The following is a 13040-nucleotide window of genomic DNA, read 5'->3' as shown; positions in this document are numbered from 1 at the left end:
AGATTAAACTCTCCAATGAAAAGACAGAGATTGGAAGAATGGATAAAATATGTGAACCAACTATATGCTGTCTATAAGAACTCACTTTAGATCCCAAGACACAAATAGATTGAAAGCGAAAGAATGGAAGAAGATATTCCATGAAAATAACCAAAAGGGAGCAACTTGGCCTTATTAATATCAAACACAACGGACTTTAAACCAAAAAAGTTTATAAGAGCCAAAGAAAAACATTGTGTATTAATTAAAGGCTCAATACAGCTAAAAGATATAACAATTATAAACATTTATGTACCTATTGACAGATCATCAAAATACATGTGGCCAAAACTGAAATCTGTTTTTATCAGTATTTGTAAAAAAAAATAGAGATATAAATCAAGTAAGGGATGCCTATACCTAACCTCCAGAACACACTGACTCTTGTTTTATCTGTTCTTCTTCCCACTTTAATAAACCATTTGTAAAGAAACACACCTGAAGTGGAAATTCTTGAGAAATATTAGAACATCATCCTTCTAGAGGAATAGGATAGACTGGGTAGAGGGTAGAGTGGCAACTAGGACTCCTATTCAAAGTTCACAGTCAAATCTAGGGGGCCGTATACAGAGCTCCAGGGGAAAAATCTCTGGATATCAAGGTCCTGGATTGGATAATTAAAAAGTTCAGCATACCCACAGCGGAACAGAGTCCTACCATACTCACTTTTCAGTTATCTTCCTATACAGAATCTTGGTCTCTGGGCCAAACCCTTAGGTCAAGGCTAAAATGCAGAGCAATGATGATCCTCTAAAAGCCTTTGAGAAGATTCCAAAAACCCAGCTCTAGCCTCCAGGACCAGAATCCTACCTGATAGAGTAAACTGCCCCTCTATGTCGGAGAATCCGCCCCCTTCTTAAGCAGAAGGATAATTGACTGAAAGGTTGTTGCAGATCACATATTGAAAAGAGGTTCTTACTTGAATTTATCAAATAAACATCAATAGAAAATATTTTTATCCATTTTAAAAATGAATAACAGAGAAGGAACACAGAGATCCATGAATTCAATGCAGAAGACATATTGTTCATGAATAATGAATAACTCTCTTGCCTAGAGACAGTATAGTGTGATTCCCAGCTGCTCATTCTTTTCTTGTCCCTTAGTGTAAACACAGAGTAAAGAAAAGACTGGCCTCACATGACCTTACGCTCTCATGATATCAATCTCTTACCAATTAACCCAGGTCCTGGATCCCACTGAATCATTCTCCTGGCATTCTGAACTTCCAATGCTCCCTATTCTACCACCACTAGAATTCAATTAATTCAGTCAGATTTGATTTCCATCCTGCTGAACACCATTTCACAGAGCTGCTCTCCAGCTAGCACCTACTGTTGGCCTCTTCTATGTCAATATTCTCAGGAATGGGCCACTGACACCTGCCTATTTCACCTTCCCCTGGTGGCCAGCATCTGCCAAATACTTGTTCCTTTCCACTTCCTGACACTGTTCTCCAGCAAAACCTTCCTCCACTTCAACTTCCTCTGGGGAGACCCTATAAGCAGGTGTATGGAAACTAACAGCATCTTTTCCCACACACTTTATATCTTCAGGAGCATCTGAAGACACCAGTTATAACAAGAATGGATTTCTGAACTTGGGACAAGAAAGGAACAAAAAAGCGATCATGTATAAATTCTAGAAATAGCTTAGAATCACTTGCTGATGAGTGGGACACCATAGCCTCCCAACCATTCTGAAGCACTGGGGGCAAACCAAGCAGCTGACCAGTCATCACAATTTCCCATTTCTTAAAACTTTGGAGAACCATATGCCACATAAATGGAGCTGGATCTTCTGGAATGTCCTCATCAGGCACAAGTCCCTGATGAACACAATCCTGGTCTTTGGTAGCGATTCCCCCATTAGCATCTCCAGCTGTCTCATTCAATGTAATATCTAATGTTCCTACCCCTCAAAACCAAATACAAGTTAAAGAATCCCTTCAGATGGGGCGCCTGGGTGGCGCAGTCGGTTAAGCATCCGACTTCAGCCAGGTCATGATCTCGCAGTCCGTGAGTTCGAGCCCCGCGTCAGGCTCTGGGCCGATGGCTCAGAGCCTGGAGCCTGTTTCCGATTCTGTGTCTCCCTCTCTCTCTGCCCCTCCCCCGTTCATGCTCTGTCTCTCTCTGTCCCCAAAAAAGTAAATAAACGTTGAAAAAAAAAATTAAAAAAAAAAAAAAGAATCCCTACAGTTTCCCCAGAAACAGCCCCTGCCCTACCCCAAGGCTCAGCCTCTGCTCCTGCCTAGAACCCTGTCTGACAGACTCTCAATGCCCTCTGTTTTTAAGGGGTGAAGCAACAAGTATTCACAGAAGATTGGATTAAGGAATCCAATAAGCTTCCATGTGAGGAGCCTAGTGAAGAAATTAGTGGAGGGGACAAGAGTATATTCTGTGATGGGGTCCAAAAGATAATCCAGCAAAAGCCTCAGTTATCCAATGCACTGTTTGAGAACTGACTCTAAGAAGGAAGCAAAAAGGGAGGTGAGTCATTCAGACAATGATTTATCAAGGCATCCAAGGGAGAACCTAGTAGAGAAGCAATTGGAAAAACACCCTGAGCATACACTTGGGCAAAGTCAATCAGGGTAGGATCCCTGTGAATGTACATCATGCAGGGCTCACTGCCGACTTTATTCTACCTCCCTCCTGGAATGTCTCACACCCACAGGGAAATCAGAAACTTGGCACCCTCAGTGGTTCAGGAATGTCACGTGAATAGCCCTTGGGGCTGTCCTTCATTGATTTAGCCACTTGACAGGTGCTAGAATCTCATCACCCCCGCCCCCCAAAAAAAGACCTTCTGAGCTACTGAGCTGAGAAACATCCAAAATCTAAATGGGGATCTGAGTGGTTCGTAACCAAGGAATGGCCCCACCACTGAGAATGTTGCGGACCCAAGATCTAGCAAAAACTTTTCTTAAAGACCATGTTTTTAGTAAGATACAGCTCAAATTGAAGGTTGAGCCACATAGTCATGCTCATTGCACTTCCACAGAAGAATCACATGACTCAGGACAGTTTGGTGGCTAAAAGCTCACAACCCCATATGCAGTGTGTGCACAGTGGAGACATGGCCACTTCCCAGATTCTTTCTATTCACATGGAGGACAAAGGAGAATGCTGGATGCAGGATCGTGGAGCTCCTAGCCTTCAGGACCCAGGTAAGAGTCAGAAGACAAATGCAGACCCAAATGAAGTGAAAGAGGGCCCTAAGCCAAATCAGGAGAACATCTACAAGAAAATGCAGGATTAGAGACCTTCCACACCAGGGAAAGAGCAACCTGCTCAGGACAGAAGATTAGCAGAGACCTTTAAAGCAAGAACACCTCAGGTCCTGGAACAGAAGGGACAGGCTCTTCATAAAACTAAGTTCAGACAAATAAGGAGTCGTTTGCTTCAGAGGCTTCAGTTCAAGGCAAAAGGCAAATGTCAGCAAGGTCCTCTGATAAAAGTCACATTGGGGGCTCCTGGGTGGCTCAGTCGGTTGGACGTCCGACTTCAGCTCAGGTCACGATCTCACGGTCCGTGAGTTCGAGCCCCGCGTCGGGCTCTGGGCTGATGGCTCAGAGCCTGGAGCCTGCTTCCAATTCTGTGTCTCCCTCTCTCTCTGCCCCTCCCCTGTTCATGCTCTGTCTCTCTCTGCCTCAAAAATAAATAAACGTTAAAAAAAAAATTTTAAAAAAAAAGTCACATTGGTGTTAGCCTTTGTAGAGAGCCCAGGACCTTTTCAAACCAGAATAGGCTTTATGGGCGTGAGGATACCGTCAAGGGCCTGATGCCAGAGGGGAGACTATGGTTTAGGATGTGTTTCATGCACAGAAGGAAAGTCAGAATAAGGAGGAACCCCAGACCCAGGCAGAGCCCACAGCTGGACATTCCTGTGATTACAGAACCTCCTACCTTGAGCAAAGTGATAAGTGCAACAGCATCTGAAGGCTTGAATTTTCTAAGTAGAAACAGGCAGTTAGGAGAAAAAGACAGACACCCTGAGAAAATGATGGAATTCATAGAGCAGCAACTCCTTCCACGTTCCCAGGAGTCAAGGGTGTCAGGTTCCACAAGCTGTGCTGGTCACTGCACTGGGTTCTCTCTTAGTGGGTGTGCTTCTTCTACTTAGCCAGAAAGTCTTCCTCTAACTCCTCCTAGGTAGAGAATTTCAGAAACCTTTCATTCCCTGTAGAGAAAAAATAGCACTCCTATTAATATATTCTCCAAAGAGTATATTTTACTTTCCAAACAGATTTATTCCTTCTCATAGGAGCATGGTATGTGTTTAGTCCATGTCACATTTGAGATCAAGGTTTATAGGCTATCATTAGCTTGGACTAGAAAAAGGAAAAGATTAACTTCAGTGCCTACTGATTGCCTGCTTCACCTTCTAAACTGTGTCCCAGGCCATGGAGGGAGAGTAATAATAGCACTACAAAGTCACCACAATTCCGGCTTCCTCCATTTGTACCTGGTCACATGTCCAAATATTAAGTTCATTATTTTTCCTAATCCTTTCATTAGAAAGGAAAAAAAAAATGTCCCTATGCATATTTTCAGGAGCCTTCAAAAGTGACAAGATCAAACGAAGACCCAATCCCAGAATCTGGCTTAAGCAGTCCTACCCCCTCAATATTTTCACTTGATTTTTTTTAATGTTATATTTATTTTTGAGAAAAAGAGCATGAAAGCAGGGCAGGGGAAGAGAGAAGGGGGAGAGAGGATCCAAAGTGGGCTCTTCGGCTGACAGGAGCAAGCCCGATGTGGGGCTTGAACTCACAAATTGCAAGATCATGACCTGAGCTGAAATCAGATGCTCAACCAACTGAGCCATCCAGGTGCCCCTCAGTATCTTCACTTTATACAACTCGAGGGTAAACCGTAGGGTGGGTGGGGTCATACAGATATAATAGAGCAATAAATTCTCCACTTAACCTCCAGGGACAGTAGGAGATAACCAGCCTCATATATCACAAAAGTAAGAAATAGAAGTTTAGAATGGCTCACCCTAAATTCAGAAGGGTTAGGAGACATTTACGTTCCTATATCTCTTGGTGTGAGACTAGCTGACATCCACACCTAATAGTCCTTCCCCTTTAATGAAAGCTGAGTAGATGGGCAGTAAAAACGTGAAGCAGTCAACTCCTTGTCCTTCTACACTTTCCCATATTCTAGAGCATTACTGAACACAGAACTGAAGTATGTGTGACGGCGGGGGAATTGTCAAGGAGGCTGCTGGGGACTGGTTCATCTCTCTGTCCCAAATGATAAGTGACAGCTCTGTGTAAAAGGGCATAAGTAGGAACATGTATGCAGTGACCTTGGCTTCTGACACCTGAATACTATGGATGTCCAGGGGTGGGGTAGTAAAGCAGCTTTCTTTATTCTTCTACCCTCTGACAGATGAATGACAAAGAAAAGGGAAGAAAGATCTTATCAAAGCTTGGAAGGGAAGAAAAACATTCTCTATACAAGCTTGCAAGTCTCTATATAATCTTCAAGTAACATTCAGTTTGCTCTCCTCGACTGGGGTGGAACTGGATTCAGAGCTAGAAGCATGAGTGTTGACTCTAGTCTTGAGCCAGCTCTTCCCACTTCTCACCCTAAAAAGTGACTTTTTTGCACTTTTAAAAAATTATTAAGTGTCACACAGAGCCGAGTGGGCTTTGTCATAGTACATTTTTAGAGTACTGCTATGGTAAAATCCTAGATGATCAGAACAAAACACAGTAAAAGGATATTTGCTACTTAAGGATCTTTAGTGTCTGTAATGTTAATATATCTTGGAACAAATATTCAACTCATAATGAGATCTCTCTGTTTTATATTTACCTTCTATAAAATGTTCCATCTGAAAGAAAAAGGATGACCCAGATGTCAATGGTGGTCAATATGAGGAAAAGAGTAGTGCAGCGAGTGGGAAACAAGGAAAATGACTGAAGGAAATCAGAATGAACTAGAAATAGGAGGAATGAGAATATTCATCATTTTCATCATGATAGCCATCCCACTGACACACACACACACACACACACACACACACACACACACATGCACAACCATACCCAGGCCCACCTCTTTGTGGCAGCTGACAATCCCAGGGCCATCCCCATAAGAAGTGTGTTTAGGTTTTATCTTTGAGCATCAAGTCAATATCTTCATGAATATTGTCAGACATGATATGGCCCTCTCTGAGGAAGGTGATCTTGGGGCCTCTTCAAGCTGTGCTTCATGACAATACCTAGGGCCCTTGTATTAGTTTCTGAGATCTTCCATAACAAATTACCACAAACTTTGTGGCTTAATACAACAAATTTATTATCTCACCATTCTAGAGTCAGAAGTTCAAAATCAAGATGTCAGCCACACTATGTAAAGAAAACCCTAAAGACTCCACCAAAAAACTACTAGAACTGATCAATGAATTTAGTAAAGTTGCAGGATACAAAATCAATATACAGAAATCCATTGCATTTCTATAAACTAATAATGAAGTAGTGGAAAGAGAAATTAAGAAAACAATCTCATTTACAACTGCACCCAAAATGATAAGATACTTAGGAGTAAACTTAACCAAGGAGGTAAAAGATCTGTACTTTGAAAACTACAAAACATTGGTGAAAGAAATTGAAGATGGTGCAAACAAACGGAAAGACATTCCGTGCTCATGGGTTGGAAGAACAAATATTGTTAAAAAGTCCATACTACCCAAAGCTATCAAAATACCAACAGTATTTTTCACAGAACTAGAAAAAAAAACAAACCTAAAATGTGTATGGAATCAGAAAAGACCCTGAATAGCCCAAGCAATCTTGAAAACAAAACTGGAGGTATCAAAATCTCAGATTTCAAGATATACTACAAAGCTATAGCAATCAAAACTGTATGGTACTGGCACAAAAACAGACACATAGATCAATGGAACAGAATTGAGAGCCCAGAAATAAACCCACAATTATATGGTCAGTTAATATTCAACAAAGCAGAAAAGAGTATTCAATGGGAAAAAGACAGTCTCTTCAACAAATGATGTTGGGAAAACTGTACAGCTACATGCAAAAGAATGAAACTGGACCACTTCCTTACACCACGCACAAAAATAAACTCAAAATGGATTAAGTACCTAAATGTGACACCTGAAGCCATAAAAATCCTAGAAGAGAACATAGGCAGTAAGTTCTCTGACATCAGCCACAGCAACTTTTTTCTAGATATGTCTCCTAAGACAAGGGAAACAAAAGCAAAAATAAACTCTCGGGACTGCATCAAAATAAAAAGCTTCTGCACAGCAAAGAAAGCAATCAACAAAATTAAAAAACAATCTACTGAATGAGAGAAGATATTTGCAAATGACACATCCAAAAAAGGGTTAGTATCCAAAATATATAAAGAACTTATACAACCCAACACCCAAAAAACAAATAATCTAATTTAAAAATGGGCAAAACATAAACAGACATTGCTCCAAAGAAGACATCCAGATGGCCAATGGACACATGAAAAGATGCTCAACATCACTCATCATCAGGGAAATGCAAATCAAAACTACAATGAGAAATCACCTCACACCTGTCAGAACAGCTAAAATCAAAAACACAAGAAACATCAAGTGGAGAGGATGTGGAGAAAGAGGAACCCTCATGCAAAGTTCATGGGAATGCAAACTGGTGCAGCCACTGTGAAAACCAGTATGAAGATTCCTCAAAAAATTGAAAATAGACCTTATTTTCCAGTAATTCCACTAGTGGATATTTACCCAGAGAACACAAAAACACTAATTTGAAAAGATATATGCACCTCTATATTTATTGCACTATTATTTACAAAAGACAAATTATGGAAGCCCCCAAGTGTCCATTAATAGATGAATGGATAAAGAAGATATGGTATATATATCTACGTCTATATCGATATAATATCTATATCTGTGTCTATATCTAATAATATTCCATTGTGTGTGTGTGTTTTCAGCCATAAAAAAGAATGAAATCTTGCCATTTGCAACAACGTGGATGGATCTAGAGAGTACAAGCAAAAAAATCAGAGAAAGACAAATACCATATGATTTCACTTATATGTGTAATTTAAGATACAAAACAGAGAAAAAAAGAGACAAAAAACAGACTCTTACCTCTAGAGAATAAACTGATGGTTACCAGAGGGGAGGTGGGTGGGAGGATGGGTGAAAGAGGTGAAGGGGATTAAGAGTACACTTATTATGATGAGCCCTGAGTAATGTATAGAATAGTTGAATCATTCTAATTGCACACCAGAAACTAATATAACAATGTATGTTAATGATATTGCAATTAAAATTTTAAATTTTAAATTAAAAACACAAGAAAATCAAGATGTCAGCAGGACCACATTCCCTACAAAGTCTCCAGGAGAGAAATTTTCCTTGCCTCTCCCAATGTCTGGTGTCCCTTGGCTCATGGCAGCATAACCCCAACCTCCCCCCACCTTCACATGGCCTTCCTCTCTAAGCATCTCTATGACCAGTCTGTCTCTCCTATTATAAAGATCAGTATGCAAAACTCAGTTGCATTTCTATATATTAGAAATGAGCAACCAGAAATTAAAATAAAAACACTCTTTACATATAGCATTGGAAAATATGAAATACTTAGGGTTAAATCCGACAAAAGCTGTGAACGATCTATAAGCTAAAAACTACAAAATATAGCTGAGAAAAAAATTACAGATGATGTAAATAAATGGAGAGCTAGCCCATGGCTTGAAAAACCCAATATTGATAAGAAGTCAATTCTCCCCAGTTTGATCAATGTAACACCAATCAAGATGCGGCAGGCATTTTTTTTAATTGACAAACTGATTCTAAAGTTCATGTGAAATGGAAAAAAAACTAGAATAGCCAAAACAACTTTGAAAAAAAGAACAAAATTGGAAAGCTACTACTACCTGATTGCAAGATTTGTTATAAAGTTTTAACAACCAAAATAGTCTGATGTTGGCATAAAAAAAGCAAATAGATCAATGATGCAATACATATATATATATATATATATATATATATATATATATATATATACACACACGCATACACATACACACACACACATATTCGACAAACACACACACACAATGGAGTTTTACAATACAGATTTCATTTATTAGAATAGCTTTATATTTACAGAAAAATTGAGAAGATAGCACATAAAGTTCCTATATGTCTCTCATCAAGTTTCCCCTATTATTAACATCCTATATTAATATAATACATTTGTTATATTTAATGAACTAATGTTGATACATTGTTATTAACTAAAGTCCATCATTTACTCAAATTTCCTTAGTTTTAACTAACATCTTTTTCTGTTCCAAATTACATCTAGTTGTTATGTCTCCCTAGGCTCCTCTTAGCTATGACAGTTTCTCAGACTTTCCTTGTTTTTGATGACCTTGACAGGTTTGAAGAGTGCTGGACAAGTATTTTGTAGAATATCCCCCAACTGGGATTTGTCTGATGTTTTTTGCATTAGGCTGGGAAAAAAGTGCTTATGTTATACCAAGGTTATATACTATCAACGTGATTTATCTGATGAAGTTAACCTTCATTACCTGAGACAGTGTCTGTTACATTTCTCCACTGTAAAAGTATTCTTCCCCTCCCCTCTTTTCTATACTGTACTCTTCAGAAGAAAGTCACTACACACAGCCCACACCTGAGGAGTGGACAGTTATACCCCGCTTCCTTAAGGGTGGAATATCTACATAAATTACTTGAAATGCTTTTGCAAAAGAAATTTTTCTCTTCTCATTTATTTATTTAGTAACTTATATCACTATAGACTCATGGATATTTGTTTTATACCTTGGATTATAATCCAATACTACTTTATTTACATACTGTTGATCAAATTGTTCAAATTGGCCTTCGAGAGCTCCTTGAGTTGGCTGCTGTGTTCTTTGGACAAAATCCCATCAACATAGGATTTTCCTTTTTCAGCACTTCACTTCCGGTGCTACAAGATGCTCCAGGTCCATCTTGCATATTTCCTGCCCCAGTCCTAAAATTATCCACCTCTCCAAGAAGCCCTGGATCATTTTATTGACAAATGGTACTAAAAAACAAGATCTAGGGGTGTTGGATGACTCAGTCAGCTGAGCGCCTGACTCTTGATTTCAGCCCAGGTCATGATCCCAGGGTCATAGAATGAGCCCTGTGTCAGGTTCTGCACTGAGCATAGAGCCTGCTTAAGATTCTCTCTCTCTCCCTCTGTCTGTCTGTCTCTCTCTCTCTCTCTCTCAAATTAAAAAAACAAGGAAAGAAAAGAAAAGAAAGGAAAAGAAAAGAAAAGAAAAACAAGATCTGGGCATTAGGTGTGTACTCATTGCTAATGGAGTGAATGTTTGATTTTAACAAAGGTGCAAGGGCAATTCATTAGAGAAAGCAGTCCTTTTCTTTTCTTTCTTTCTTTCTTTCTTTCTTTCTTTCTTTTTTTTTTTTTTGAGAGAAAGAGATGGGGGAGGGGCAGAGAGAGAATCCCAGGCAGGCTCTATGCGCAGGGAGGAGCACAACACAGGGCTCAATCCCACAACCGTGAGATCATGATCTAAGCCGAAATCAAGAGTCAGTCACTTAAGCGATTGAGCCACCCAGGCACCCCAGAGAAAGCAGTATTTTCAACAAATGATGCTAAAACAACTGGATATTCATATGCCAAAGAAAGAGAGAAAGAGAGACAGAGACAGAGAGAGCCAGAAAGAGGAAGGAAGGAAGAAAGGAAGGAAGGGAGGGAGGAAGGAAGAGGTAAAGAAAAGAACAAATAAACGAGCTTGGCTCTATACCTTGTACAATATACAAACATTACCTCAAAATCCTTCATAGACCTAAAGGTAAAACCTGAAACAATAAGACTTACAGAACAAAAACAGCAGAAAATCTTTGTGACCTTATGCTAGGCACAAATTTATGATAAAGACAGATCCATAAAAGAAAAGTTTAATAAGTTGGACTTCACTAAAATTCATGTGCTATTCTTTGGAACACTGTTAAAAGAATGAAAAGACAAGCCACATATGGAGAAAAAATGTTAATCTGACAAAGTGTTTATCTGATAAACAACTTTAATCCAGAATTTATATTTATTTTTTTATTTAAAAAAAATTTTTTTAAACGTTTATTTATTTTTGAGACAGAGAGAGACAGAGTTTAAACGGGGGAGGGTCAGAGAGAGGGAGACACAGAATCCGAAACAGGCTCCAGGCTCCGAGCTGTCAGCACAGAGCCCAACACGGGGCTCAAACTCACGGACCGCGAGATCGTGACCTGAGCCGAAGTCAGCCGCTCAACCGACTGAGCCACCCAGGCGCCTCAATATATTTATTTTTGAATGTTTATTTATTTTTAAGTTTCTTTATCTTGAGAGAGAGGGAGAGAGTACATGTACAAGTGGGGAGGGGCAGACAGAAAGGGGAAGAAAGAGAACCCCAACCAGTCTCCACACTGTCAGCGCAGAGCCTGATGTAGAGCTCAGACCAGACTCACAAACCGTGAGATCATGGCCTGAGCCAAGACCAAGAGACAGACGCTTAACTGACTGAGCCACCAAGGTGCCTCTATTTATTTATTTTGAGAAAGCATGAAGGCATGAGCAGGGGAGAGGCAGAGAGAGAGAGAGAGAGAGAGAGAGAGAGAGAGAATCCCAAGCAGGCTCTGTGCTCAGCATGCAGCCTGATGCAGGGCTCAATTCCACAACCCTGGGATCACAACCTGAGCCAAAATCAAGAGTCAGACACTCAACCAACTGAGCCACCTAGGTGCCCCTAGAATTTATATTTAAATCTTACAACTCAATAAGAAAACAATTCAATTTCCTAAGCAGACAAAAGATTTGCACACACTCTCCCAAAATGATATACTAGATGAAGAGACCAATGGGTGGATCAAAAGAGAAGTAGATTGGATGGAAACAGGAACAGATGACAGGTGGGCAAGAAAACAGACAAAAAGATAAATAAATGTGGTGGACAGTCTATGGTGAGATAAATGGACAAAAACAAATGTACAAAAGGATGAAGATTAAGGGATGGATGAAAAGATGGACAGGAGAAAGGTAAATGGATACACAGAGAAATGGATGAATGAAGAGACACACGCATTAGATGGATAGATGGACCAATGGACAAAGAGTTCATAAGCACTTCAAGGGCAAATCATTCCTTATCTGTTTTTCCAATGCCCACAAAAGGACAAGGTATAGGTAGGGAGATGCTCGGTACGCATTTTTTTGAAGGAATGAGTGAATGACTGACTGCAGTACTGGGTTACTATGGAAAGTTTTGGACTAAGAGTAAAAGACCTCATTTCCATCTTTATCTGTAACCTCAAGTTGTCTATGTAAACATGGGTGACTTAACTAAATACCTTCAATTTACTCTTCTGTAAAATGGGTAGACTGGATTCAATGATTTCTAAGGTCTTTTCCAAACACTCTGTGTTCCATGACTTAAAGCTGCCCAAATCTAAGATAAGGCTATGGGATAGGAGCAGGAGCCACATTTAAGCGAATATGTGTTTATTTACAGCTTGTCCTAATGCAGAGCCGATTCCAGATCTCTGCCAATGATGGGGAGAATAGTTAACACACTCCAGATGAGATTCTATTCAACCTGTCTGACTGGGAGTGGAAATGAAAGGCTGATAGTAGAGCCCGAGGGGTAATTAAGAGTGAAACATGAACCTCTGTGAGGGTGTACCCTCCTCAAGCTGAAAGGAAGGAGGGAAGGGCCAGGCTACACAAAGCCTCCCAAGGCCCCAGCTGATAGCCAAATGCACTCTATCCAGAAGGATGGTTGTTTGTTCACAGAGCACGTGGCCTGTCCTGCCAGAGTCGCACCTGGACTCCTAACATGCTCTGGAGTAGTAATTGTGCTGAGAACACGTCTATCATTAGTTACAGACTGCTACGTGCCAGGCACTGTCTGTATGTCACCTCATCACTTCTCCCAACGACCCTGGGAGGCAGGAACGATGATCCT

The 13040-nt window shown here is 40.2% G+C and overlaps 1 protein-coding gene across 1 annotated transcript in view; it reads right to left on the bottom strand.

Annotated features, from left to right (window-relative positions):
* The window catches only part of THOC3 (THO complex 3), a 193147-nt gene that overhangs the window by 125107 nt on the left and 55000 nt on the right, over nucleotides 1-13040 (bottom strand). Inside the window, exon 3 of the mRNA XM_045035178.1 lies at nucleotides 3948-4221. Coding sequence (XP_044891113.1) covers nucleotides 3948-4055 — 108 coding nt within the window. The 5' untranslated portion in view covers nucleotides 4056-4221. The remainder of the gene's footprint in view (nucleotides 1-3947; nucleotides 4222-13040) is intronic.

The sequence above is a fragment of the Felis catus genome, chromosome A1 (assembly GCF_018350175.1).
Source record: "Felis catus isolate Fca126 chromosome A1, F.catus_Fca126_mat1.0, whole genome shotgun sequence".
In the NCBI taxonomy this organism is placed as follows: domain Eukaryota; kingdom Metazoa; phylum Chordata; class Mammalia; order Carnivora; family Felidae; genus Felis; species Felis catus.
The sequence above is the reverse complement of the archived record's forward strand: the minus strand, read 5'-3'. Positions and strand labels throughout refer to the sequence as shown.